Genomic DNA, 27,169 nt, shown 5'->3' with positions numbered 1-27,169 from the left:
TCATTCATCGGCCGTTCAATGCAAGAAAGAAGAACAAGAACAGGGCCCATCATCCCCAGCGCTCATACACCGTCCAAGGCAACGACTTCGCAGAGAGGCCACCGGAACCATTGCCAGGAAGTGGGACACTCGTTCCACCACAATCGCAAACACCGCCTTTCAACCCCTCGACATCCTCATTGCCCGACTTCATCTCACCACGCAAAAGTCTCGTCGAATGCACGACCTGTACCCTCACGCTCGAGCTCAAAGACTTCCCAGCGGGGCCTCGGAGCTGTGACCATCCATCCCTCACATGTCACTCCTGCTGGAATCAGTGGCTTGGAAGCCAGGTGGCTCAGGTTCGGTCTCATCAAGTTGCTTGTACGCAGTGCAACACCATACTTGATCAGCACGATGTGAAGGAACTGGCTTCGGCTGAAGTTTATGAGAGGTGAGTTCATGTCTTCCAGCTACGTTTCACAGCTCACACGTTACAGGTACCTCGACGCCGAGCTGAAAGCTCTCCTCTCCGCCGACGAGGACTTCATATGGTGCCTCTCACCAACATGTGGCTCGGGACAAGTCCATGACGGGGGCGACATCTTCACCTGCTCGTCATGCGGCTTTCGACAGTGCGTGGAGTGCAAGACAGCATGGCATACTGGACAGAGGTGTGGACAGGTCCAAAGTCAAGGCCAATCTCAAGGACCGCAAGCGCAGCGGAGGTTGCGAGAGGAGTCTTCGACGATGGACCTTCTGGAAGCAGAGTCTAAGCTTTGCCCCGGGGAGGGTTGCAACAGGAGAGTGCAGAAGATCAGGTAAGTTTCATCCTCATAATCGCTCCAAACACCCACCGACTGACATCTCCACAGCGGTTGCGACCACATGACCTGTAAGTTCCCTAAATATACCAAACAGCTGCTATTGCGCCCTTGCTAGCCCTCGCACGACAGGCACGATATGCCACCACGAGTTCTGCTGGCTCTGCCTAGCCTCCTACGACCGAATCTACGAGATCGGCAACACGGCACATGAAGATTACTGCGAGCACCACTCGGACAACCTCGATAACCTCGTCCGGTAGCGGACACGGATGCGGATTCGGATGGGGATGGGGATGGCAGAACAGCTTCGGCCGAGGGGCGAGTGATCAAGTGGAAAGGGAGTAGTTGGGCAGTGGAACAGTCATGTCTCGGCTGTTGAAACGAATGTCTCGAATCATGACTCTCCTTTTTATAAACAGAGAGCACTGCAGCCTTCTGCAACTCAGACATCACACACCCTCACTCACCTCAGAACATGCGTGTCTCAGTCTGGGCATATCTGCCGCCTGGGATCGTCAGTATCAGCTCTGCTCGTGTTGTACTTGAAGTTCTTCGACACAGCAATCATGCACAACCTTCAAGACCTCTCCCCCCAACAACATGAACCTCCGGTGGCTGCAAACCACTCTCCACCGCACGGTCGAGCACAAACCCCAAGAGACCGCGACGGGCACCCACCCATCGAAAGATCCTCCCTGCGATTCCACCACCCTCATCGATCTCCTACTCGGTCTAGAACCCCGCGAGATACCTGAAGACTGCCAGACTTTCCCACAACATGCACAGGGCACTTGCGTTGTATCCACCAGGCTGGAACACCGAACCTGTCGAGCTCCAATGTTCCCCACAGACGCCACGCCCTTGCCAGGCATACCAGCCTCATTGCTCCCTGCTGCCGGGCTCGGCGACTTGTCTGACGATGATAAACTCATTGGAATACTCCTGACCATGATTCTCGTCGCATACGTTATTTCCGCGCTTCTTCTCTTGGCCTACGGGGTTGTGAAGTTACTCAACAGCACCCTTGCCAAACGGACCCAGGGAGTTGTGTGCATTGTCTGCGACGAGCATTTCTACGAGGTTCCCAGACTACCCAAGGACTGTCGAACTGAGCACGCTTCTGCCACTTGCAGATCGTGCTGGCAGCAATGGTTGAGTTCTCAGTTGTCGCAAATGGCTGTTGGTGAGATCCATTGCGCGCAGTGCAAGACAAGATTGACCCAGAACGACTTCAGAGCGCTTGCAACCCTGGACTTATCTCAAAGGTGAGCGGTGTTTCGCGAATCCCATTCATGAGGTGATGACTTTGCAGACTAACGCTGAGTCCAGATATCTCCAGCTTGAGGCCAGATCCCACCTCTCAACGGACAAGGACATCGTCTGGTGTCTCGCTCCCGACTGTACATCTGCACAGGTTCACGAGGGCGGGGACATCTTCAAGTGTATCGCCTGCGGGTTTCGTCAATGCGTAGCCTGCAACACGCCTTGGCATACTGGCTTGACTTGTGAAGAAGCCCAACGCCGACGAGAACGCAGTCAGAGAGGCGCCAATGCAGCTCATGACGAGGATGAGTAACGGACTGCGAAGGAACTCGAGAAGATCACCAAGGTCTGCCCGGGGCGAGGTTGTGGCAGGAGAATACAGAAGAATGGGTAAGTCGACATCGCACTCAAATGGGAGGCTGTACGGATCAATTCATTAACACTTCAACAGGGGCTGCGATCATATGACTTGTAAGGCTTCCTAGTACTGCTATCAAGCATTGGAAGATGTGCCATTGCTAACCAGTGCACTAGGTAGCGTGTGTCGATACCTGTTCTGCTGGATTTGTCTGGCTTCTCATCGGAGGATCATTTGCGAGGGCAATGGAGCACACAAGCGGTATTGTCAGTATCATTCTGATAATTTTCCGACGTATGGTGGTAGATATCCATGCTAAGCTGGACGATATCGGCGGATATGAGCGTGCAGTCTACTAGAGACCACCGATAGGCTCAAGAATGATATCCATGGACAACCCACACAAACAGCCAGAGATAAACACCCCCTCAACCGCAGCCATCAAACCCACTACCTCACCCTCCTCGCCGCAAAAAACCAATGCACCTCCTCATCACTATTCGCCTCCCTCGGCGGGACATGCAGCTCCGTCAAATCCGCCAAAACCTCAAACCCCTCCCTCTCCAACAACCTCTCCCATCCACTCCTCGTGAAAAGATCAATCTCCACATCAGCACCCATAAACCTCACCTGAATCCCCCTTGCACAACCCCCATCAGCATCAAACTCCCCACCCTTCCCCTCAACATCCACATCCTCCGCCGCGATAGTCCCCACGCCCAGAAGACCGCCCACAGGCACCCAAGACCTCCACCGTCCAACCTGCGCTTCGATCGCCTCCCTCCCCAGCGGGAAAAGCGACAGAATCGCCAGCACAGCACCAACCTCCCCATCAGGTTGATACCTCTGCATATCAGCCATCTCAAAAACCCCCTCCGGCACAGCCTTTCGACTCAACCGCACCATCTCCTCGGAGATATCAATCCCCGTGACGCGGTGGCTTGCGGCGGAGAGGGTCGATGCGACGGGATTGCCGGTGCCGCAGCCGATGTCGAGGACGCGGGAAGCGGGAGGAAGGTGAGTGAGGAGGAGGTCGAGGAATTTGAGCAGGCCGGCGTCGTGGCCGAAGAAGGTTTCGTAGGTGTGGCCGAGGGACGTGTTGAAGGCGGGGGACATTTGAGAGTTTTCTTGAGGTGATGTGTTCGTAGCCATGGTTTGCCTGGGCTTGTTGGGTGAGAAGGCAATGTAGAAGGACTTGGGATTGGAGGTGGTATCTATTCATCAATGTCTTGAAGATATCTGATTCAGCTCAGCTACACAGGAGTAAAGCTTAATAGCAACCAGGGCTCCTTCCCAATCCGGATGCTTATGAGAGCTGCTACTTAATTCGTAAGTCCAAAGCCGAGGACGGCGAAATCACGTCTAAACTTCGTCTTCCCACACAGTCTAAAATTTGCCATCTTCAACAAGCATGGAAACTATACGTCTGCCACCTCCTCGCCTGGCAAGGATTCCCTTTACAAACATGCATCTCCAACTTCTGCATGTCATAGATCACACAGGCGACCGTCATGGTTGGACTTCCTCCAATCGTGCTCGCTGCTCCTAAGGACGGCCTTGACCCTTTATCGACATGCTCACAGATCGATCGTGGGAACGAGGCGTGGTCTGAAAATGCTGACTTTAGGTCGTCGACGGTCAGGTCCATCGTGGGTGGAGTGAGTTCGTTGGGAGGTGTAGCAGGCGGGACTGTTACGTGCTGTAGGGCGAAGACTTGCTTCGAAGGATCTCGTTGCCGCCTTTTGGCTGCAGACGTGGTGAGCAGTCGTCGGAGTCCAACATCACGGAAGAGTGATGAGCCTCCGGGATAGGTATCTTGAACAGCAGAGCCCTCGACTGCAGCGGGAGTGACGAAATGATTCGCATGCGTGACTAGAAGTCCGCAATCCTCTCCAGCGCTGATAATAGGCTGCTGATGTATCGTAAAAGACCTCGACGGCGTCAGCTCGAGATCCACAGCCAGTTCAGGCGATGCAGCGACGACATTCCCAGACACATGCCGTGGAAACGTGCACAAGGTCTTAATCCCTTCAGCAAGGTTTTGACATTCCAAGAACATCCTCCTAGCCAAAGTGAAAGGCAACACCGGCCCCTCAGGATCAGAGTCCTCTTTCGCCCAAAGTGAATTCGCACAAAGTCCCAGCCCTGCCGAGTTCATCCCCGAGCGAGCAAGTTGTCCAGCCTCGGTAAGAGCGATGTGTACGAACTCTGGTCGTCCTTCGGAAGCCGTGCAATGGCTCTCCAGAACGATGATAGTATTCAGATCGTAAAGCCACGAAGACATATCCCAATTCTGCGCCACATATGCCGTCCCGTCTGGCCCATGATACGCCATGCTCGTGCACTCGCCCACACGGTGACCCGTCGCTCGAGCGAGATCGTATCGTGCGTTTAGCAGAAGCACATCTTCTAACGATATGCCGGCACCATCTGCTATGCCTTGCATTTCCTCGAGCCCGACGTTGAAGTACTTTCGAACGGCTGGGAGGTAATGGTCTTGTATATACGCCTGGCATGTCGCTCTTGGGGGCAGCGATGATGAGGTCTTGTATCTTTGGACGTTGGTGTTGATCTTTGCGTTGGCTTGTTGGCCGTGGGAGAGGCCTCGTTCGTACGGTGTCCCAGAAACGACGATTCGTTCGCAGGCATCGTTTTCGATATCGGCCGTGACAGTCGGACCAACCATGGTGTTGATAGGGAAGATAACGAGGTAGGCGATCGACTTTCAGAGGGCAATGAGAATGAGTATCACTGCCGCTCTCGCCAAGATAATGTCCCAGCAGCCTTATGCCTCCGTCGGCACGGCTTCAGCGGCGAGCGGCGAAGACGGCGAGCGGCAAATTCGCCGTCCTAGAGCAGAGAACTGTCCCCAAACTAGCTCTTGGTAAGCTCTCCACCCCATCTGACAGGCCCAAGCAGCCAGATACTTATCTACATCGCGGCGAGCGGCAAAGCCACTCTGATACGGCAGGTGTACGAAATCATGGCTAAAGAGCAGCAGATATCCCCCAGCCAGATGAGGTAGTCACCATCGTCGTTCGTGCGTTTTGCGACATCACACTACAATGGAGCTTTCTCATGCTGCCGAGATCTCGAAAGACAAGCCTTTCGACACGACAGTCGCCAGTCACGACATCCAAGAAGGCTCTTTTGCCGAAAAGCAAAAGTATGACCGCAAGAACGTCGACGATGCTCTGGCAATTTACGACTTGGATGTCTCTCCTGGTGATGTCGAGGCAGTAGATCTACGAAGGCTGGTCTGGAAGATAGACTTGCGGCTTATGCCGATTGTAAGTACATGTGTCTTTCGCGAGTCGTTTGACGGTCATTGATGTGTTCTCCAGATGTTCTTCGCTACCACCCTCTTCACCATGGACAAGGCCACGTTGTCGTACTCGTCAATCATGGGCCTTCGACGAGACACTCATCTCACCTGTGACGAGTATGCCTGGGTGGGATCGGTCTTCTCTCTTGGGTATCTCGCGGCCAACCTGCCGTGTGCAGTCATCATACAGCGTCTTCCATTGTCCAAGTGGATCGTCGTGACAATGTCCATTTGGGGTGTTATCCTTGCGTGCACAGCGGCAGCCAAATATTACAGCCAATTGGTGGCCATTCGCGTGCTTCTTGGGTATGTCGTGTGATTGCATGTAGAAGATAGACTGACAGCAGATCACAGCATCTTCGAGGCTTCTATCACCCCCGTCTTCGTCTTAATGACCGGCATGTGGTACACTCCATCTGAACAGGCCATCCGTCTGGGTCTGTGGTACTCTGGTCTCGGCATGGCAACACTCATCGGCTCACCAATAGCGTACGCCATCACCGGACGAGAGAAGATTGGTGTACTATCTTCCTGGCAATTTCTGTACGTCATCTTCGGTGTCATCACCGTAGTAGTAGCCATCGTCTTCCTCTTCGTGGTTCCAGACAGCCAACTCTCAGCTCGGTTCCTGACTCCAGCAGAGCGTGTTGCGGCCGTGGAGAGAATTCGCGTGAACCAGCAAGGCATTGGCAACCGCCACTTCAAGTGGTACCAGGCGCGCGAGGTTCTCTTGGACCCAAGAACGTATCTGTACTTTGCAGTCCAGCTCGTGTATAATATCGGCTTCGGTGCGGTATCGACTTTCTCGTCGTTGCTGCTTGTATCTTTGGGGTTCGACAACAGACAGGCCCTGATATATACGATGCCGCATGGCGCTACTACCATTGTAGCTATGCTGTTGTTCTGTGTTCTGGCGGCGAAGATGAACGATCGTACTCTGTGGGCGGGTTTGTCGTGCCTGGGAGGGGCTGTCGCTGGCTTGTGCCTTTATGGTCTGAACGACAGCAAGCACGCTGCCCTTGCGGCATTCTACGTGAGTGATGGCGAGTCGACGGAAGGATCAATGCTAATTCTCGTTTCCAGTTTCAGCACATCTGCACTCCGGCGTACATCCTTAGCTTCAGCCTTGTTTCTGTCAACACCGCAGGTGAGTGAAAGAGCTTCGCGCGCGAAGACGATACTGACCAGGCCAAGGGCACACAAAGAAAGTCTTGACAAATGCCGTTCTCCTCCTTGGATCAACCAGTGGCACGCTCACGGGCCCTCAGGTCACCAAGAATGTAAGCTGAATGCTCCTCTCCTTGGCATTTCAATCTTCGCTGACAGTCTCTTTCAGGACCCATCATATACCAAAGTCAAGCTGGTAATGTGGCTCTGTCCACTGATCTCGCTGGTACTCTTTGCTGCCATTCTAGTGCTCAACATCTATGAGAATCGCCAACGAGACAAGCGAGGCTCCGAGCATGTAATTGATCGAGAGTTCTTGGACCAGACGGACAGAGAGAATCCTGAGTTTCGTTATCTCTTGGTATGTGATTGCGATGTCTCCACGTTCGCAGCACTCGCTGACAGAATCTCCAGTGAGAGCGTTGGGTGGTGTGAGACAGTGGCCGCGGGCGATAAATGTCATTTGCAGTCGATCTTGAACAGCAAATAAGAATTTGTCATATTAAGTCCACATCTTCCTCAATTGACCGTTCTCGAACGCACTCATCAAAGTATCATATCTTGCGAGTCCCATCCTTGTCAGCTCATGTGATTTGCTGTGCAGCCAAAGCCACTGTCGATATTGATCACCTGCTGCGGCTGCCCGTTTTTGTGTTGTCTGCTCTGGTGCGAGAACTTGTAGAAGGATGAAGTAGTCCGCCGCTGTGCTGAAGTACGATCGTGACCATCGAAACCAGAAAGACTCGCTCTCGGTAAGCGTGATACGCTCAACTTCCGCGAGGATCCCGGCCGAGATGATGTCGAGACCATGCTGATATATTGGGTCGAATTCCGCCTTATGCAGCGCTTCTTCGAGCATGAAGCGTGACATTAGAATTCGGCAGTAGGCACATGCAACGCGCAGCTCGGCGGTATTGGCAAAGGCATTAGTGCTCATTTTGTCAACTCTTGCCATCCAGGCGTCAAGTTGAGTCGGAAGTTCGTTCACTCGCGGAATTTGCTCGTCTGAGAGCCTCCCATTTCTGCAAACTCATCAGCATCACTTTTAGGTGGATAGGGTAGTCCTACATCAAGACCAATATCTTCTCAAGAATACACGTAAGCTCACAGAAGCGAGCCATGCGCAGCCAGCTATCACTGGATTCTTGCCCTTCTGCATCGCCGTCTTGCAGGATCTCAACATCATTGCGGACGTTTGTGACAAGACAATGCTGGCCATTGATGGCAGCAGTCCAGACGTTCTGCATATGAGTTAGCCACCAAAGCATCTTGCGAGATCGATTCTGTTCGCTTGAAAGGTTCAAAGGACACATATCCAGATTCAACCCCAATGATAGGGCGACCGTAAGCGCCATGTTGGCGACAGTCGAGTCAAAGATGGTCTGACTGACGAAAGCATTTGGAAGCTTTCGTTCCATGAACAGCAGACATGCCTGGAGGGTCGCCATTGTCGGGCCATGCACTTCTTCGCAAATGCTTTCCCACGCAAAACGAAGCAGAGACTCGAAATCTGGCGGATTGCTCATGGCGGTGTTCTTGGCCGATTTCCCAAAACGAACCCATGGCAGGCTGGGGTCATTGCTTCTCCATGGCAGTGCCAGGGCGTAAACGACGGCTAGCAGAGCAGGTGTTCTCACAAAGTCAGCGGCAAAGTCGATGGCTGGATATGCAGAACCGACGAAGCGTTTGAAGAGCTCCAACAGGCGGTCATGATAGGGCTCCAACTCGGACAAAATCGCCTGACTGCGGTCTGGGAATAGGTCTTTCGAACTTCGCTTAATCGTCTGAAAAGGAGTCAGCATCAGGAGCGGACCCGCGCCTTCACCTGGCATCTCAAAGCTCCGCAGGTGCGAAGAGAATCTGCCGTGTTGATCGAAGTTGTAGAATCTGCGCAAAAATGGATCGAATTCAGATGAGCGTCCCAGAACGGTGGTGGATTGTGCATGCGTCGTATTTACTAGAGATATGACGTTCTCTGCAGCTTCATGGCTCGCGGGTGAAGTAGAATCAGCCTGAGCGTCTTGCGTGATTTCCTCGCCCGCATCATCCAGCAAGGCTTGAAATGCAGGTGTGTCCCAGGCAGAGATTGTAAGGGGATCATTCTCGATTGGTATTTCGAATATGCCAGATGCCTGGATATCTAACCCCGTCGGAGAGAACTCATTCTCGGCCACGTTGCCTGGTGCCCACTGAACAGTCCCGCTGGATGCGTTACCATGCGTCCGTCGAGGAGGGCGCCGGGCAAAAGTACAAGGCTGTTTGGACCGAACGCAGGCATCGCAAGGGGCCACACTCTGAATAGCACATCTGATCTTGCGATGTCTGCAACGATCGCAAGGCCGGTATTGTCCACGGCCGCGATAAGGTCTTGTCTCTGGAAGGCTCATTGATCTGGGAGGCTTCCGGTCCAGAAATCGAGTATGCCAGGCTCAACCATTTCATGGCTGAGATGCAGAGCTTCAAACTGAAAGCTTGAAGGACTAGCAAGAAAGAGATGCGATGGTGTTGATATGAGTAGGAAGTCTCGAGTGTCGCTGTGATGAGATACGGCTGTGAGAAAAGTGGGCCCTTGTGGTCTGTGCTCTTCCAACCTCACCTGTTCCTCCTCGCATCTTCTTTCACGAATATCAACATCAACAAGGCCGTTCTCTAAAATCGAAACCCACCCTAACCTCCAGGATATCTGATGGCCAAAGAGAGGAGTGTGGCGAAATGGTACCGGGCGAAGTGATGAGATGGCTGTACAGAACATGCGCGAAGTTGAGGTTCTGCTAAGGTCACTGGACACATTTATACCGGTCGAAGCCATTGCACAAGTCGATTCTAGAAGATTTCGAGCACTATCATGACCAAAATCATGATGTCAGCGTACTGGCTGGCACCTGCCTTTGTTAACAACGTTCTCCGCACGAAACATGCGCCAGATGTGCAGACCCAATCTCCCAGTGAACGTAGTCGATTGCGGATTAAAAAAATAAAATCGTCAAAGATATCCTGTAGCTGCCTCTGTACGCACGCTGCTGGATCAAAAAGCGATCTCTCAGATCCCAAACGCCAGGAAGACTCCAGGAATCGAACCCGGCACCTCCGACAAAAAGACAAAAAGATCAGCCATCAGGCTCGTGTACTTTTAAACATCATTGTGTTCAGGTATGCGGAGTGTTAGGCGCATTCACCAGGGTTCGAACTTGGGTGGTTTCGACTATTTGGTCCTTAAGTCCACGTTGATCTGGCGCCTTGCTCCTTGCGCCATCACGCAACTGATCTTGCAAGTGGGGTTGCGGAAATTGAATATGTAGGCTAATTCTTCTGCTTGCTGACTCGGGAATTTCTTATCTCTGGCTTATCTTCTTCAGCGGGAGATGAACTCAACCTCGAATGATGGCAGCTTGCTATCTCGACCAACCATCTATCGCCTGTAGTGCTCTCTCACCCTCCGTGTCATGCAATTGATTCATGCTTTAGTGAAGCTCTCACCGTCCAGATCAGTTGCCAAGTTCCGTACTTTGAATCAACCACACGTGAGTGGACATGCACAACACAAGACGCTGGAAAAGGAGATAGACCATGGCATTCACCGTCGATGACCGCTCACGTTGACATCATATGACAGCAGACAGCCAAGCGACCATGCCGCCCTTCACACAAGCGGATGTTTCAGCTTGACTGAGTGAAGACGTCGGTGTTTGCCGCCGATTGCACATGCACTTCTTCAAGACAGCACCAATCTATCCTCAGCATGCGGACCTCGACAGTCAGCCACTGCCACTGATACAACAGATCTGTCCATTTCGGCTACCTCCAGCACCTTGTGCTCCGTGCCCAAGAGGCACCATGAAGACCAAGGAATGCACCATCTGCGCGGGCGACGTCTTCGCCAACCAGTTCCCAAAGATACCACACGCTGACGCTGCTGAGCATGCTCGTGATGTCTGCTTCAAGTGCTGGGAGCAGCATCTTCATTCCGAGCTGGAGAACAAGGAATGGAATCAGATCAGCTGTGCTCAGTGCGACCACATCTTGACCGAGGCAGAGATCAAGAAGCTTGACACGAGCTTCATCTCTCGGATCTATCAGCAGTAAGATCACCTTGGACTGGCGGGGCAGTCCAATGCTAACATTCTCAGGTGGCTCGACAAAGCGGCGAAGGCCTTCAGAGAGCGCGACGAAGAGTTCAGAGAGTGCCCATCCGCTACCTGCAGCTACGGCTATTTCCACTCCACCAAAGATGACGGCAACATCTTCCGATGCCAGCTCTGCGAGTCCCGCTACTGCGTGCTCTGCGAGGTCCCAATGCACGAGAACATGACCTGCGACCTGTACCGCGAGAGCAAGCGTCAGGAGGCGGAAGCCGAGAACGATCGCAAGCGCAAGCGCGAGATGGCGGATGAAGAGGAACTGTCGGCGAAGAAAGTCAAGGCGGTTTCGAAGAAGTGTCCCAATCCCAAGTGCGGCATCAACCTGGACAAGTACACAGGCTGCGACCACGTTACCTGTAAGTGTTGTACATCGAAGAACCATTCAGCCATCACTTACAGATTCGCACAGGCCGCAAGTGCAAGCACGAGTTCTGCTGGCTCTGCTTTGCGCCGTACAGTGGTCCTCAGGGCATTCGCAAGATCGGGAATCGTGCTCATAGCCGCAGCTGTCGATACCACCCCAGCGCTCTGCCAGACTATCGACCAGTTGCAGTAGCAACTCCAGGTTGGCTCTGAGACAAAGGCATCGGGAAGAGGAACTCACAAGCTGGTGCAAGGCCTTGAAAGCTGAACGGGCGCAAAGAGTGGTTGGACATTTGGAAGACACGGACTGCAGAACAGGGAACGGCCAACACGCACATGGATAGCAAGGAAAGGCCGACCAATACTGTGCTGCTGGGGTATTGTTGACTTGGGGGTCGCTCCTTCCGTTTGTACCTCCATCCACGCACGTGGTAGCCTGAAGCTTATCTCGACATCATGTCTTTCCTTCACCCTTCACTCCTACATGTTGAATATACAATCGTACCAATGGCCTCATCGACCAAAAGCGATACCGGATACCGGGCACGACATATACCCAATCGCAACGGCACTTTCAGCGCCTACTTCGACCGTCCGCCAGCGATCACGTACAGCAAGCGCGTGACACCATTGCCCTTGAAAGGGACACACTTTCGACGACGCGATCCATACGAGATACCATCAGACAGCGATGACGAAGATACGTCTGTAGAAGATTCAACCAGCACCCGCACGAAGCAACCGTCTCCAGATGATCCGCCGCTGTCGGAAGACGAGCTCGAGGCCGTATATGGAAGGAACGCAAGCCCCATCGAATCAGTATCAAGCATCCTGGGAGTTTCGACATCGAAGGGCAAGGCCAAACTTGCAAGGTCCACACGAGAAGGGAAGGGCATTTTGAAGAAGCGTCCGGTTCGAAGGGAAGTGCCCACGCAGCGTTTGGTGCCAGTGATATCGCGGAACGAGGCTCGCACTTTCTCCAGGAAAGTGCAGACGACTGTAAAACCATCCAAGAGATCGGGACCATCGATACCGCCGCGACACGAGAAGAAGTTGACCGAAAAGGCTCCAAGAAGACGTCCCGTCAATGAGCTTCTCCTCGTCCCGTCACCAGCTCAAGACCATGTCCCACGCCAATCAAGTAGTAGCCCCCAGAGACCGCCCACTCAAGATCCCATTGCGAATAGCTCTTACGTTTCGCCGATCAATGAAGATTTTGGTCGAGAAAAGGCACCCTTGACATCCATCAGGAAGCGGCTCAAGACGCCGAAGTTCACACACAAGTCTGTTGCTGCCTTGCGCAAGAAGAAAGACAAAGAAAGTCGTGCTGAAATTGGAGACGGATTCGAGCGTTCAGAGCTTCAAATTGATCAACATTTCAGCACGAGTCGAAGTCGCAAAGGCTCCAAGTCGTTGGTTCAAGGCCTCAGTGCACTCGACCTCAAAGCAGGGCCATTGCCAGACGTCAAGTTCGAGGACAGCAGCTCGGTGTTGAAATTAGAACGTACATTCGGGGGCGATGGGGACACCCATCATAACCAGGAAGTGGTTGAGACCACAGAGCAGGAGCTGAAACCTGAAACTCGGCAACAGACTGCTCGAAAGGTAGGCTTCAGCGACCGAGTTCTGGAGGGTATGGTCATGCAGCAGCTATCGTCCATCTCTGCGCCTCGAAGAGTGTACAGCATATCATCAGACCACAGCAGCGAAGATCAAGATGACTTTGAAGAGACCGATGAAGACGAGGAGCCTGAAGATGAGAGGGCAGCGGAAGATGTTCAATCGCAAGGTCAATCCGCTTTCGAAGAAAGTGATGACGATGAAGAGCCAGAAGGTAGACGGAGAGCACCCACACCACCAAGCAACCAGCACGCCAGGCAGAGAAGCAGCTTCTGGCGAAGACAACCGAGTCCAGTCACTCCAGCTCCAGTACGAAACAACGGCGTCACGCTGGACTTCCGCAAGACAGCTTCGATCACCCTGGGACAACCACCAACTCCGTTCGGCAAGAGAAAGCTGATGGAAGTCGACGATACGATCTATGACGAACCAGATCGTCCACCTGCACCACCGCCCGCCTCGCTCAACGTCAACGTCGAAGACGAAGAAATGCTCGACGAAGAAGAAGTACCCCAACCTCCTCCTCCTCCTCCTCCTCCTCCTCCTCATCCCCGCTCAATCCTCCGAAACCACACCCCACGGCACCATCCCAACAACATACATAACGCCAGACCCGAACACACCGCAGCCAACACCCGCCGCAACAGCATGATCACGCTCGCCGACGAAGCAGAAAGCCGATACTTCGCCACAGCAACCGACATGCTTCGTCGACCTTCTCGCGATCATCATCATCCCCAAAACCCACGAGTCCTCAAACATCGCAGCAGTCAGCTCCGTCGCTCGGCGTATGCGGAGGTGCAAGTCTTGGATAGCGAGAGTCGGGTCTTGGAGACGTCGCCTGAGAGGCCGGACTATAGCAACTTCACGAATCTCGATGTGCTAAAGAGGAGTTCGGATATGGTGTGGACGTCAAGCCAGAGTCTACCAAGGGCGCCTAGGGATTTGAAGAGTCTGACGAGGACGGTGAGTAGGGAGCATGGGACGGTGAGCCAGTCTCTCAGGAGGCGATCGAGTTTGCCGTTTCAGTCGCCTGCGAAGGTACGGAAAGCTTGAGGGTAGGTGATAGTATGTGGTGGCAGGGGTATTTCGCTTTTGGCATGTTTTGGGGTTTCATCTAGGTGGCTATCTTGCGAGCCAGTTTGCTCCTCTTCTATTGCCTTGGTGCAGTATTCATAGCTGCTCGTGGTATCGTCATCTGAAGCAAAATCTGAACACGTGCATCAGCAGCGGCGTCCTCCGTCTTTCATCTTCCTCGTATCTCCCGTGAGGACGCAGTGACTTCGCAATCGCGTCCATTGTCCGAACTCTACAACGACGCATGCTCTACCGCACAGTGGCATTCGTAAGCGTCTTGACAGTGCACGTTCCCTGCTTCGTCTTCAACAACGCCACCTCCTTCTTGTCGCTCTCCTTCAACTTCTCAACCTTGGTAGGCTCAAACGCAACGACCTTCTCCTCGGTAGTGGTGAATCCGACTTGGCAGTCATCCCAGACCTTCTTCTTGGGATTCAGAACAGGCTCTGGCTCGCCCTCGAAACCCTCGAAGTATACCGTCTCGCCTGCCTCTGCGTCTGCGGGAGGATTGACGAGCTCGACGGGTCCAGCGTGGTGGTCTTCCTCGCCAGGTGCTAGTCGTGGAGATGCTGCGAGGACCATAGCCGCAGACTTGATGCCTCGCATGGTGACGGGCTTGAGATTGCAGACGGCGACAATCTTCCTGCCCTGCATCTCCTCCAGAGGTACGAGACCATTCAGACCTGAGCACACAGTCCGCACGACCTTGCCCTCGTATTCGGATGTGTTCTCAGTGCCTGGAGGATCGCCCACTGCGATGGTGGAGACATAGAGAGAATCAGCGTTGGGGTGGTTGATTGCTTTGAGGATATGTCCAACCCGTAGATCGATCAATGCAGGCGAGAAAGGCTTCTCCGGTGCAGGTGCATTCTTCGGTTGCTTGGGCTGCTTTTCCTTCTTTGGCTTCTCCTTCTTCTCGCCAGGTACTGATGCTCCAACAGCCTCAGCGACCTTATCACCAAGATCCTTGGCCTTCCCCTTCTTGGGCTTCTGGTTTTCTGCCGCCTTTGTGTCCTCACTTGCAGCTGAAGTCACCGTACCACCAGCTGCCGCCGCCGCGTCTGCTCCCGCCGCAGCAGCCGCAGCCTTCTCCTTCTTCTTCCGCTCCTTCTCAGCCTTTGCGTCTATCGGCTTGATGGGTGCAACGACGTTCGTAGGGTCAATGTCCACCTTGTCGTCCAGCTTGAGATCGAAGAGGGGCGCATTCTGGACGAAGTCGAGATGTCGTACGATGTGGTGATATCCCTGCTCCCCTGTCCGCTGCTCTGGCGTCCAGCTCTTGACGAGGGGTGCGATACGAGTGTAGATAGCCAGATCAGCCAGACTAGGCTTCGATCCCAGCAAAGTGGTTCGGCTGGAGAGGTGGGTGTTGAGGTGAGACAGGCGCTCGGCCGTCTTGGCACTGTCTTCGTTTGTAGATGCGATGTGGGAGGAAGTGATGACCCATTGCTCGATCTCAGCTTTCTCGGAGGGTGTGTACTATTACTGTTAGTTTATGCAGTGAATGGGTAGCATGATCGCGTGCTCACTTCGACAGAGGAGAAGATGGCAGAGGAGAGCTTGGCCGGGTCCTCGCCAGCATCCTTGGCCTGAGGGTAGGACTTCTCGACCAAGCTCTTGACTGAGCTGTCTATCGTCGCCATGATCGCAGAGACGCTCGATTGGAATGTTTTCGATATGGGTGCGAATGGGTGTTGGACGGCGTGGATTGTGTATGGTCTGCGGGGATGCCGTGTTGCCCTAGCGAGCAGTCGAAAGGAGCGGAGGGTCTTCAGTTTGACGGTCGAGGGTGGTGTGTTTGGGGGAATTGGAGAAAATTGAAGGTCATGTTGCAGTCATACTTTTGGAGCAGAGAGGGTCCGAATTTGCACCGCCACAGCAAAGCAACGCGCCACAAACGTGGCTGACTATTTACAGCGCGACTTCACCCATTCCTCCAACGCCCATCTCCTTTCCATGTATGTACCCCTTTTCTCCGCTGTGTCTCGGATTACCGAGTGCACGATGCGTCCTCGCACCGCCTTGTTCTATCCACAAATGCGGAGAGATCAAGGCTTTAGCGCCGCTTAGACAACAAAGAGTCGAGGATTGACTTGGCTCTTCCTCCCTTCTTCTTTGCTGGCTTTCCTTCGGCCTGGCCAGGAGCGTTCTGCGTGTTACCACCCATTGATGCTTGACCGTTTGCCCCTCCAATCTGTCCGTATGCTGGTCCGTACGCTGGAACTCTCTGCTCTGGGGTGCCGGCAGACACGAACAAGCTATCTCCGGTAGAGATGCCAGATCCGACCGGACTCACCGGCTGCTGCTCGCTGGGCTCGCGGCTGTAACGTTGGCTTCTGCTTGGATCGGGCGTTGGTAACTGTGCGGAGCTCTGGTCGATATCCATAGAGGCCGAATTTGGAGGCTCGCTCATTCTCTCGCCGAACAGGCTGTCCTCCCGGTATCCTGGACCCGGGACGTTCGGAGGCATCATCGGCTGTGGAGTGCTCTGGTCCGGTGCCGTGTTCGGAAATGGCAGCGGAGTGCTCTCTCCATCGCGAGCGTACAGTTCCGACGATGGGCATGGTTCTGGGCTGACGCGATCATCTGCGACTTCCGGAGATTGGTCGCGATAGCCACGAGGTGTCGAATACCTACGTCTACGTCGTGGTCGCTCGCTCACGAAGAGCCCGCTACTGCTTGAAGTGGCCGAGGATGCTGACGGGCTGTCTCCTCTCGTTGGATATCCTTGATCGCCTTCTTCGGACCTCCCAAGCTCGCCTCCTGGAGCGTCTACGAATGGCTGGTTTGCCCAGTCCATCGCGTCCTCGAACGTGCCCAGTTGCGAGTTGGTCTGCTCGAACTGCTGACCGAAGGGTTCGTCGAATGGCAGCAACGGAAGACCAAAGTCCATCTCGCTTTGTCCATTCGGTGTGGCATTCTTCGACCGCTTGTCGGCAACGGTGATGTGGCTCAAGACAGACTCTGCTGAGCCTTCTCTCTGTGCGCGGCCTTGCGTCTGCTCCGTATCCATGTCCGCCTCTTGTTCGTCCATATTCGCGCTGTCTCGTCCAGTGCTCTGCTCTTCTGCATAAGGGCTGGTATCCATGCCGCCGTTGTCAGGTCTCAGGCTTCTTCTGGTCCTCACACTAGTCGTACCGCCGCCCGCGTCCATCTCGGGGACGTGCTTTCTGTGGCTCTTGAACTCAGGGTTGTCTTCGAGGGTCGCTCCCTTCTTCGACGAGGACGCCGTGATCTTCTTCGCCGTTCCTTTCTTGATCGCAGCTCGATTGACTGGATCTGGTAGATCGTCTGGCGGTTCTGGTGATCCTGGTGCTCCGACGTGCTCGAGGTCTGCAGGCGCGAAAGGTCAGTACAGGCATCGTCCTCCCGATCCGTAAGATAAGACATACCCAATGGCTGTAGCAGCTCGTCGACGACGCCAACATCTCCAGGGGCTTGCAACTTGCTCCGCCTGTCAGAGATCCTGTCGGTGTTCCTCTGGACCACGTTCTTCAACTCCATATCCGCCCTGAACGCTTTCTCCAGCGCCGCCTTCGCGTCCTGATACTGCTTCGTCTTTGCCGCGACGTACGCAATCGATCGCTCCTTTTTCGCGAGGGCGTCTTGCTCCTGCTTGTCCAGGCGTTCCAGAGCCAGCCGCCGCTTGTGCTCGGTGACCTCCATCCTCTCGATATTCGTGTGAATATCTCCGTGCGACGATGGTGGTCCAATGTGCTGGTGCGGATGCTGATGGCTCGGTCGATCGGGCGCAAGTGGGATGGTGGGTTGAGGAAGTAGTTTGAGGGGAGGCTTCTGGCTGGTAGAAAGCTTTGTCCGCTTCACGTGCAGCGCATGTGGTGACGAAATTCAAGACATGTGTCTTGAAAACCGGGGCAAAGCACGGCACAGGCAGACTCCGCCGGAGTGAATGAACGCGATGCGGTTGCGGCGAGAGAATGCCGAAGACTCCCCCGAGCACTCGCCATCCCCGTTGCTATCGAGGTGTCCAGCTGATCCAAAGCATCATCAACGGCATGATCGATCAATGCGAGTTGGAGGGAAGGCATTTCGTTCCTTTTAGAAGGACGCCCGAGGACCGCTTCTCATCGACACAGTACGTGAGCCACAACGGTCAATTGAAAAGGAGCATCTATCCCCGTTACTCACGGGCTGTCAAATCAATCTCTCGCACCGTTGACGGCACGGTCGGTGCCTCGAAATGGGAGGGATGGCAGCACTGCTACCACTTTGCGTTCCCCTCTGAGGACTGTCAAGGGAGCTTCTCGTCGCCACAGCCCGTGAATTCGACGGTCAACATGATCGGAAGGCTCCACACTGGAGTATTTATCCCCACTACTCGCGAGGTATCCAAACAGTGTGTGGGCTGTGATCAAGAGCTTTGGTTGCTTGAAAAATCGTAGGGATGGCCATACGACCATGAACAGCGACCACGGCACTCTTTTTCCCGAGGGTAAGTCAAGAACAATAACCAAAGTTGCTGCAACAAGCCACCAGCCTTCCAACGGAGCCACCCCAACAGGCTGGCGACCATCGCCATCGCTCGTACGCCGACGAACTTGTCGAAGATGTTAACAGAAGCGTGGTCGCTTTTGAGCAATCAGAGAGACAGTGGCTCCATGCGTTCTACTTTGACCGGAACGACGGGGGCAGGAAAGCGGCATTGTATAGTCGCTGGAAAGATCTTGCAGCAAGACCGATATGCCCCTATATGTTTGTAGACGCAGCCTTTACAATACTGACGTGAGCCAGCACTTCTGAACCATTTTCTTGACTTCACTTCGAGATGGCCTCCTGCCTACCCTCACACGCCACCCCTGGGAAGATCACCACCTTTTTCCGTCTACGCGGCCTTCAGGCTTTCTCTCGATCATCGCGACCATCGACGTGAGCATCTTCGACGTGCACAGCAGGACCGGTTTTCTCATCGCTAACACCACTGTCGATATCGTCGAGGGAAACATCGATATCCCGTTGATACACCACAACTTCATCTGGTGCAGACGATCAGTAAGAGCTTGGGAATCCACACCACAAAAGAGGAGGGACAACATACCAACATCACCAAAGATCGCCGCAACTTCTTCCAACGGCTTGCCCTTGGTGTCTGGAAACCACACCCACATGATGACGCTCCCGATCGTGCCGGGGATGATGAAGCAGAGGTAGAACTTCCAGCCGATTGTCCTGCAGAAACCACGTCAGCCAAGTCATCTTCTCAAGACCCTCGCCAAGATGAACATACTCGAAAGCCGTGGGAGCGGCCTGCAACCACATGATATTCATCAGACTGATCATCGCCACACCTGCACTCATGCCCTTCGCCCTCAAATGTGCAGGCCAGATCTCCGCGATGTACGTGAACTGCAATCCGTCAAGACACCGATCGTACGGGATCTCAAAGATGAAGAGCATCGCTACAGCAGCTTGCAGTGCAGCGGAGTTGTTCGAGGGAACGAATTCGGCGATCAAGGCCGCTTCGATGATCAGCGTGACCATGCATCCGAACACACCGATGGCGAGGAACTTGTTGCGGGAGAAGTGGTCCACTAGGAAGGACGCCATTGCGTTCAAGCCAAGAGCAAGGGTTAGCCAGGCGGCTGGGTAGAGGAGTTGTTTGGTTTCAGAGAAGCCGAGATTCTTGTACAAGGTTGGACCGTAGTCTGTGCAGAATGTAAGTACAGCAATCGAGAAGGACCTCTACGACTTACTGTTGATGACCAGGACACCCGAGCATTGGATGAAGCCCGTCGTTCCAATACTCAGCCAGAGACGCTTGCGGAGAGACGGCTTGCTAAAGATATGCCTCCAGCTGTCGTCGAGGGTTCGGTCAAGAGCAAGCTGCTTCTGGATCTGGATATACTCGGAACGAGCAAAAGCATGGTGTGGGTCAGACGGATCGTCGTGGAGTCGAAGCAGGATGTTCTTGGCTTCTTCTCCACGATCTCGCATGAGGAGCCATCGAGCTGTGATAAATCGTCAGCGTCGTGGGCTCTGCGAAATGAAAGGGCGATGTCACTCACGACTCTCGGGAACCCACTTCAAACCCAACAACAGCAACAACGGCCAGACCATCTGGAACATCAAGGGGATCCGCCAGGTATAGTTCCCTCCATTCGTCCAGTGGAAGAAGCCAAACCCGATCCAGCTCTGGACGAAGTATCCAAACACTAGCGAGATGGCATGGACATTGACCAAGGCTCCACGCAAATGTGCCGGCACGACCTCGCTCATCCAGATCGGAACCGCGGCGAGGATCATGAAAGCGCTGGCACCAGCGATGAAGCGAAAGACGAGGAACTCTGCGATGTGAGTGCTACCGGAGAGGACTGCACCAGAGATGAGGGCAAGGACGGCGCTCTAGATGCTATCAGCTTCCGTAAAGTAGGAAGGTGAGAAGGTACGTACGACACCCATGCCCGCTCACCTGCCCCATCGATCCGTGAATATGGGAAGTGTCAAGGTTCCAATCACGCCTCCAGCCTGAAAAAGGCCGTTCGTCGCGGCGATGAGCTGAGTGCCATTGGGGCGAGTCGCGAGGTCGAAGTAGGCGATGAAGGTGGGTTGGCCTGGTCAAAGATCAGTACGTTTTGCCTTCCAATGCAGGTAGGTTGTCGGCCATACCAAGCGTCGATCCAATGATACTAGCCGTGTAACCATAGGTCATCGAGCCAATGGACACGAAGAGCAACATCCAAACATTGTAGGCGTTGAGCTTCCTGCCGCTGCCTTCTTCTCCTGTAGAGAAAATCCGTGAGAGCCAGCCCATGCTGAAGACTATCCTCAACCGATAACCAAGAAGTAAAGGTTATCAAGAAGCTCAAGACAAATTCCGACCAAGGTCAAGAACAGCACTCTACACAACACACCTCGCCTTCGCAGATCCCAACCCCCAGGATATGTACACCCTCGCGGCAATCCACAAGCGGAGTCGTTCGGTAGATGCCCATGGCAAGGTGAGGAGGCGAAGGAGTTGGAGGCTGGTTGCTCACTTGTGAAACCAGCCTAGACCCACGCCCACGAGACGAGCAGAGCTGTTATAGCCGGCTTGAGGGAGACGTCTTGTTCCCAGCGATTGGTAGTGTGAGTACCGTTTGGATGGGAGGGAAGGACCACACTTGCGACTTCGTGGAGACCCCGCATGGTGGCTTGCAGGTATCGATGTACTGATCGTGGGGTAGGAGGAGGCTAGTAGAATGTTGTTGGGGAGGTGAATGATTCAATGCTGATTTCTCGGAATAACAATAGTCCAGGATTACAAGCGATTCGAACTCGACTTCAGGGTCTTGGGAGTCAATGCAATGATTGAAATAAAATAGCAAGTTGTGTCTCCGCGCAAGGCCGTCAAAAGACACTCGAATGACAGCCACAGCGACTCCAGCCCGCTGACAAGCCAGATCCGAGTCGAGGGAAATGCGGCTATCTTTGACTTCCAGACTCTCACGTTGCGCTCGTTACCATTCTTCGACTACTTCTGTGGCGCTGCTGATAGGATATCCTTCGATAACGATTCGTCCTCGCTATTCCGAACCTTGAGTCCCAACTTCCTGGAACCGCTACGAGTCAGGAGGACTTTGGAAGAAGAGCATTTGGAAAGTGTGCTTGACTCGGTCGACTTCATGTTGGATCGTAGCCCGCTCGTCTCCACTAGTCTGCCCTCGTTCCGATCTTGAATAAAGATATCGTTCACTCTTCCAGACTTTCCGTACTCCAACTTTGCTGTCTCAATGCTTAGGCACACCAATCGCCAACCTTCCAATAGTGTCATTCCCAATCGTACTCTCCGCCCCTGTTACATAAATCGTCTTCCCAGGACCCTTGCTCAACGCAACCGCCGAAGCCCTCTGGAGGGCAGTCGAGTTGATAAGCCGCAAAGACTCTCGAGAGATGTCCACCTCAGTCAGCGTAAACGGGCCATTGTTGGCGATGAGAGCTGTTCGTCCACCATTCGTAAACGCAAAGTCGTCTGCGACGCCAAGATCTCTGGCGATAATCTCTGCTGGGTCCGTTGGGCAGTCGAGGTTGATAGATGCGAAAAGCCCTTGATCGAGGGAGGTGAAGTAGAGCTTACGGCCGAATATGTGGATGCCATTGACGCCGATTCCTAGATTTCCATCGTCCGAAGACAACGGCGCCATCGTTGCATCGTTGGAGAATTTCGAGTATTGACCAGTTCGGACATCGAGCTCGACAACTTGTCCAAGCTGAGAGTCTGACAAGAGCAAGTGATACTGATCAAGCACCGTCATGCCATTCAATGTCCCAGCGTCCGGGACCTTGGCCACCAAAGAGACATCCGGAGGTTCAATAACAGCACCGTTCGATGATTTGAAAGCCGTCAAGTCCACCTTCCAGACTTTGTTCGTTCCGGGAGCCACCGCCACGCCAGAAATGTCAGACCCGATCACATAGAATATGTCTTTTCCCAATTCAGCAATTCCCAACAGCCCCAAGACGGGGAAGTCGACCACGGAGACCACAGGCGATGGGTTCTGAGGCGAGACGAGGTACAGCGTGTTGTTCGAGACCGAGGTGACGAGGATGTCGCCGTTGTCTCGGATGGCGAGGTTCTCGAGTGTCTGAGTACCAGGTATGGTGGTCAGTGTGCTGAAGCTGTAGTCGAGGTGGCCATGTCTGAAAGGCCATGCCAGAGTCGTTTCCAGGACACTGGCAAGTGCAAGGAGAAACAAAGGCTTGATGAACATGTTGATGGTGCCACGGAAGAGGACAATGTAGACGATGTCTGCGAATAATCCTGCCTGGAGGGACCGGCGAGTATACAGCCATCATTTTAAGGCGCCAGGCCCTTGTCTGCCACCCTTGCATATTGACGGATTTAACGACTGTCGCCGATCGAAGTTTTCTTTTGCTTGCATAGCCTTGCCGTCTCGTTGCATGACTAAACGGCAAAGAATATCCGCCTGAACTGGCAGAAATCAAATCCGTTGAGGATGAGCGGTATGTGACTGTATGTGATACAATCTCGCGGATCCTTCGCTCGCACGTGCGGGAGATCGGTAAGTGAATGAGTCCGAATCCGAGTCTTGGCTTCGACCATTACCATTCTGGACAAGCCTTCTCTTGATAGAGGGAGCAGGACATCGATATCCTGGTGTGCGCATGCAGAACAAGGCGATAGATCTCCTTCTCAAGCGTGGGATATGATCGATCTCGCAAAGTTTAATGGCTTACCAATTCGATACGAGATGTAGCTTAGAAAGCAAGACTGCGAGGTTTTCGCTAATGTAGAAGAGATTGAAGGCCTTGCAGGGCTGAGATATGCCTGACTCACTATTACAGCTCTTTCATTCTTGCGTATTCAAGATCGATCCATGGGATTTGATCTACCTTCTGTCTGCCTGAAGCAACGCCAAACACAAGGCTGGCTGGTTGTCAGAACGGCAGGACTTTTACAAGAACATGTACACGTTCTGGACGTACTCATGCCTGCGTCCTGTGATGCTGAAATTTTGTTACCAAGAGAGCAGAATGTGTTGGAAAATGAACAAAGGAATGTAGTGCACGAGGTCAAAGTATCTCGGGTGTTCCATTGGCGATTCTTCGCTGGGTGAGCTTCTGCGCCCTGGCCATCTACCTTGCTGTTCGTTCTCTAGGCGCCTTGGTCTAGCATAAAGCAAGCTTAAATGCAGATTGTATCAGTTGGAAATGTATTCTTCGTCGGACAGGGCTCATCCTCGTAAGGTCGGCACGTCAGGCTTGGTTTGATACATCGTGTCTCCGCATTTCAAGGCGATTTCGCTGAAGAAGACCGTGAGATCGCAAAAGAAATACTTCCCTTGGTAAGTCTCGCAAGTCCTCGAACTCGTGTAAGATATGTCTCGTCGCTGTCGTAGTAGTCGTCATCCTCGATTACATTCACCCCCAAAGCGTTAACGTCAACGCCCTCCATCATATCAACCAAAAAAACATCATCACGGCAACACGATAAATTAAACAGGTCTCACCCGGAATCGAACCGGGGTCGCCGGAAAGTTCTGTCATGCCGAACCCATTGTAGGAACATCGACGTTATCAGAATCCGAAGTGCTAACTGAAGCGACGTTAGTACAGGGTCGTGGACAGGCACAGGCATAGCCTGCAATGCATGCAGGGCTGTAGACTCGACTTACCCCCTACACCATGAAACCGTGTGGTTGGATAGAAGAGCAAAAATTTGAATCCAATTATCATAGCTGATACTTCAGTGCCGAAGTTTGGCCGACGAGGCTTGGAGCTCCACAAGGCTCTGGTGATGGCGATGGGCTTTGATTCAAGAAATTCAGGGCAGATAGGACGTTGTATATGCTGTGCATGATCTGTAGTACTCACTAAGATGCCTATCAATCATTTACTGTTCATATGTCGAAGACGAAACGTTGACAACAGCTCAATGGCACCATCTCCCCTGCGCCGAGCCGGCGTCGGCGCAGCCCCACCCGAACCCTCACCACGTCACGGAGCATTGGATTAAATCAATCAGCAGGATCATTCTTCCGTCGTAAATGAATCTCAATCGCCGCTGTCCTATCTTATCCTTGTCTGACTCCTCTCATGCGTCTCTTCAGAACAGCTCATACTCACTTCCGTACACTTCAAGCTTCTTCGTCGCCGAGCCCCTCATCACACCTGCTGCGAGACAGCTTCCAGAACTTCCCAGCACGAAGAATGGCGTCTGCAATGGCCAAGCGCCTCGAAGGCAAGACTGTCCTGGTAACAGGAGCGTCCAGCGGTATTGGCAAGAGCACGTACGCAGAAACCCTCCAACTCTCATCCCGCCATCAGCTAATAGTGACATACCAGCGCCCTCGAATTCGCCCGCACCTCGCCCAAATCCCTCAAACTAATCCTCACCGCCCGCCGCATCGACAGCCTCAAAGCCCTCGCCTCAGAAATCCAGTCCGAAGTCGGCTCAGGCGTCCAAGTCCTCCCCGTGCAACTCGACATCTCCGACCCAGCCCAAGTCCGCGACTTCATCCCTTCCCTCCCGCAAGAATTCCAAACCATCGACGTGCTCGTCAACAACGCCGGGCTCGTCAAGGGCGTGGACAAAGCGGGGGATATCAAGGAGGGGGATATCAACGTGATGCTGAGCACGAATGTCACCGGGCTGATCAACATGACGCAGCAGTGTTTGAAGGTCATGAAGCCGCGCAATGAGGGCGCCGGGGCGGGGGATATCATCAACATCGGCAGTATCGCTGGGCGGGCGGGATACCCGGGTGGGAGTATCTACTGCGCGACAAAAGCTGCTGTGCGGTCGTTCACGGAGGCGATTCGCGCGGAGTTGATCTCGTCGCGGATTCGCGTTATTGAGATTGATCCGGGGCAGGTGGAGACGGAGTTTAGTGTGGTGAGGTTCTATGGGGATAAGAGCAAGGCGGATGCTGTATATGCTGGATGTACGCCGCTCACGCCGGATGATATTGCTGAGACGGTTGTTTTTGCTGCGGGCAGGCCTGAGAATGTGGTTATAGCGGATCTGCTGGTTTTCCCCAACCACCAGAGCAGTGCGACGTCGATGTACAAGAAGTCGTAAGGTCCCAGCATTCGTAGTTGGGAATCAGCGGCTGAGTAGTGGCTTTGTATAGAGCAAACAGTTCGAAATTGTAGAGACGAGCCAAACGATTCAAATCGAAAGCCAGTCGATATCTCAATCAATCAATCTATTTACTTGGATCCAACAACAACTTCCCCGTCGTCTTGCGTCCCTCCAAATCATTATGCGCCCTCGCAACCTCACTGAGCGGATACACCTCATGCACCCTCACATCCAACCCACCCTTCTCAATAAACCCAAACAGATCCTTGGCATAATACTCCAACTCCTCCCTCGTCGACACAAACCCAAACAACTGCGGCCTCATCAACCGCAGATTCTTCGGCGACAACCGCGCAATCGTCACAGGCGGGACAGCTCCACTCGCATTGCCGAAGGAGATCATGCTACCCTTGCGCGCAATGCTGTCGAGGGAGACGTCGAAAGTCGCCTTGCCGACGCCGTCAAAGACAGCAGCCACGCCCTGACCGCTGGTGAGTTCCAGCACCTTCGCCTTGATATCCTCCGAGCTCGAATTGAGCATATGCGTCGCGCCCGCCTTCTTCGCCAGCTCGATTTTCTCAGGCGTGCTCGCGGTACCGATTGTGTTTGCGCCAATGCTCTTCAGCAGCTGCACGAGCCAGAGACCCGTTCCGCCAGCCGCAGCGTGTACGAGGATCCAATCGCCCTTCTTGACGGGGTACGCTTCTCGCACGAGTGTCAGGGCCGTGAGACCTTGGAGGAGAGCAGCGGCGCCGATCTTGGGGTCGATGGAGGAGGGGAGCTTGATGGCTTTCGCGGCGGGGACGGCACTGTATTCGGCGTAGGCGCCTACGTCCATCCAGACGACCTTGTCGCCTTCGGCGAAGTCGAGGGTGTTGGAGGAGCCGAGCGAGGCGATTGTGCCGGAGGCTTCGCGGCCGAGGGTGTATGGGAATGAAGGTGGTGGGTAGAGGCCGGAGCGGAAGTAGCTATGTAGATGTTAGACTGGTTCTGGTTCCATCGAGTGAGGTCGTCCTTACGTATCGATGAAGTTGATACCAAGGAAGTCGTTCTTCACGAGGATCTGACCATCTTGAGGCTTTGGTACTGGGAGGTCGGTCTTGTATTGGAGGACTTCAGTTCCGCCGTTCTTTTCAATAATCACACCCTTCATCGTAGCTGGGACGGACGCCATGGTTCGTATCGAAGGTTTTGACAATTGGGAAGTGAGAAGAGAAGCTCGACGGAGTGGAGTGGATGCCAGGCTTTTGGATATGAACGTTCGAAAGGACATGAACGGGGGACGAAAGCAATATTCTTATACCACAAGGTGACAAGGAGTTAAGAGAGCAAGCACGAGATCAAAAGGTAGCTAAAGCAGAGAAACGTAGAGTTCGGAATGTTTTCTTGTGTTTGTAAGCTTCGGAGCAACCTGGTCGGCCATTGGAGCTGTCGTCATCCCAAACAGCCCCTCATCCCCGCTTCGAGGCAGCGTAGGGCGCAAACATATATAACCCCTAGGATGTAAGCCTA

General features: G+C 53.7%; 13 protein-coding genes across 13 annotated transcripts; 5 read left to right on the top strand and 8 right to left on the bottom strand.

Moving 5' to 3' along the window:
- Window positions 1-1,406: 1,406 nt before the first annotated feature.
- M409DRAFT_27193 (uncharacterized protein) lies at window positions 1,407-2,382 on the top strand (the record flags this gene model as incomplete). The annotated part of the gene is made up of 2 exons (XM_033808464.1): window positions 1,407-2,071; window positions 2,136-2,382. The coding sequence occupies 2 exons, from the start codon at window positions 1,407-1,409 to the stop codon at window positions 2,380-2,382; spliced, it is 912 nt and encodes a 303-aa protein (XP_033663460.1).
- Window positions 2,383-2,877: 495 nt separating this feature from the next.
- On the bottom strand, window positions 2,878-3,579 carry M409DRAFT_58308 (uncharacterized protein; the record flags this gene model as incomplete). The annotated part of the gene is made up of 1 exon (XM_033813875.1): window positions 2,878-3,579. The coding sequence occupies one exon, from the start codon at window positions 3,577-3,579 to the stop codon at window positions 2,878-2,880; it is 702 nt and encodes a 233-aa protein (XP_033663459.1).
- A 250-nt stretch (window positions 3,580-3,829) lies between these two features.
- M409DRAFT_58307 (uncharacterized protein) lies at window positions 3,830-5,113 on the bottom strand (the record flags this gene model as incomplete). The annotated part of the gene is made up of 1 exon (XM_033813874.1): window positions 3,830-5,113. The coding sequence occupies one exon, from the start codon at window positions 5,111-5,113 to the stop codon at window positions 3,830-3,832; it is 1,284 nt and encodes a 427-aa protein (XP_033663458.1).
- A 379-nt stretch (window positions 5,114-5,492) lies between these two features.
- On the top strand, window positions 5,493-7,354 carry M409DRAFT_27190 (uncharacterized protein; the record flags this gene model as incomplete). The annotated part of the gene is made up of 7 exons (XM_033808463.1): window positions 5,493-5,717; window positions 5,772-6,058; window positions 6,107-6,785; window positions 6,836-6,899; window positions 6,947-7,032; window positions 7,089-7,280; window positions 7,340-7,354. 7 exons carry the CDS (start codon window positions 5,493-5,495, stop codon window positions 7,352-7,354), a joined length of 1,548 nt encoding a protein of 515 aa, XP_033663457.1.
- A 67-nt stretch (window positions 7,355-7,421) lies between these two features.
- M409DRAFT_27189 (uncharacterized protein) lies at window positions 7,422-9,361 on the bottom strand (the record flags this gene model as incomplete). The annotated part of the gene is made up of 3 exons (XM_033808462.1): window positions 7,422-7,941; window positions 7,988-9,121; window positions 9,171-9,361. 3 exons carry the CDS (start codon window positions 9,359-9,361, stop codon window positions 7,422-7,424), a joined length of 1,845 nt encoding a protein of 614 aa, XP_033663456.1.
- A 1,392-nt stretch (window positions 9,362-10,753) lies between these two features.
- M409DRAFT_27188 (uncharacterized protein) lies at window positions 10,754-11,634 on the top strand (the record flags this gene model as incomplete). The annotated part of the gene is made up of 3 exons (XM_033808461.1): window positions 10,754-10,998; window positions 11,047-11,414; window positions 11,468-11,634. The coding sequence occupies 3 exons, from the start codon at window positions 10,754-10,756 to the stop codon at window positions 11,632-11,634; spliced, it is 780 nt and encodes a 259-aa protein (XP_033663455.1).
- A 294-nt stretch (window positions 11,635-11,928) lies between these two features.
- Window positions 11,929-14,097, top strand: M409DRAFT_27187 (uncharacterized protein; the record flags this gene model as incomplete). The annotated part of the gene is made up of 1 exon (XM_033808460.1): window positions 11,929-14,097. The coding sequence occupies one exon, from the start codon at window positions 11,929-11,931 to the stop codon at window positions 14,095-14,097; it is 2,169 nt and encodes a 722-aa protein (XP_033663454.1).
- A 270-nt stretch (window positions 14,098-14,367) lies between these two features.
- M409DRAFT_69128 (uncharacterized protein) lies at window positions 14,368-15,761 on the bottom strand (the record flags this gene model as incomplete). Its single annotated transcript, XM_033818145.1, has 2 exons — window positions 14,368-15,597; window positions 15,648-15,761. The coding sequence occupies 2 exons, from the start codon at window positions 15,759-15,761 to the stop codon at window positions 14,368-14,370; spliced, it is 1,344 nt and encodes a 447-aa protein (XP_033663453.1).
- A 413-nt stretch (window positions 15,762-16,174) lies between these two features.
- On the bottom strand, window positions 16,175-17,784 carry M409DRAFT_27185 (uncharacterized protein; the record flags this gene model as incomplete). The annotated part of the gene is made up of 2 exons (XM_033808459.1): window positions 16,175-17,451; window positions 17,511-17,784. The coding sequence occupies 2 exons, from the start codon at window positions 17,782-17,784 to the stop codon at window positions 16,175-16,177; spliced, it is 1,551 nt and encodes a 516-aa protein (XP_033663452.1).
- A 1,188-nt stretch (window positions 17,785-18,972) lies between these two features.
- M409DRAFT_69127 (uncharacterized protein) lies at window positions 18,973-20,887 on the bottom strand (the record flags this gene model as incomplete). The annotated part of the gene is made up of 7 exons (XM_033818144.1): window positions 18,973-19,112; window positions 19,175-19,305; window positions 19,364-19,781; window positions 19,830-20,084; window positions 20,142-20,476; window positions 20,546-20,687; window positions 20,743-20,887. 7 exons carry the CDS (start codon window positions 20,885-20,887, stop codon window positions 18,973-18,975), a joined length of 1,566 nt encoding a protein of 521 aa, XP_033663451.1.
- A 955-nt stretch (window positions 20,888-21,842) lies between these two features.
- On the bottom strand, window positions 21,843-22,823 carry M409DRAFT_58301 (uncharacterized protein; the record flags this gene model as incomplete). The annotated part of the gene is made up of 1 exon (XM_033813873.1): window positions 21,843-22,823. The coding sequence occupies one exon, from the start codon at window positions 22,821-22,823 to the stop codon at window positions 21,843-21,845; it is 981 nt and encodes a 326-aa protein (XP_033663450.1).
- Window positions 22,824-24,783: 1,960 nt separating this feature from the next.
- M409DRAFT_37409 (uncharacterized protein) lies at window positions 24,784-25,654 on the top strand (the record flags this gene model as incomplete). Its single annotated transcript, XM_033810726.1, has 2 exons — window positions 24,784-24,863; window positions 24,919-25,654. 2 exons carry the CDS (start codon window positions 24,784-24,786, stop codon window positions 25,652-25,654), a joined length of 816 nt encoding a protein of 271 aa, XP_033663449.1.
- Window positions 25,655-25,781: 127 nt separating this feature from the next.
- Window positions 25,782-26,831, bottom strand: M409DRAFT_69125 (uncharacterized protein; the record flags this gene model as incomplete). The annotated part of the gene is made up of 2 exons (XM_033818143.1): window positions 25,782-26,625; window positions 26,677-26,831. 2 exons carry the CDS (start codon window positions 26,829-26,831, stop codon window positions 25,782-25,784), a joined length of 999 nt encoding a protein of 332 aa, XP_033663448.1.
- Window positions 26,832-27,169: the final 338 nt, after the last annotated feature.

The sequence above is a fragment of the Zasmidium cellare genome (genome assembly GCF_010093935.1).
Source record: "Zasmidium cellare ATCC 36951 unplaced genomic scaffold M409scaffold_35, whole genome shotgun sequence".
NCBI classification, from domain to species: domain Eukaryota; kingdom Fungi; phylum Ascomycota; class Dothideomycetes; order Mycosphaerellales; family Mycosphaerellaceae; genus Zasmidium; species Zasmidium cellare.
The sequence above is the reverse complement of the archived record's forward strand: the minus strand, read 5'-3'. Positions and strand labels throughout refer to the sequence as shown.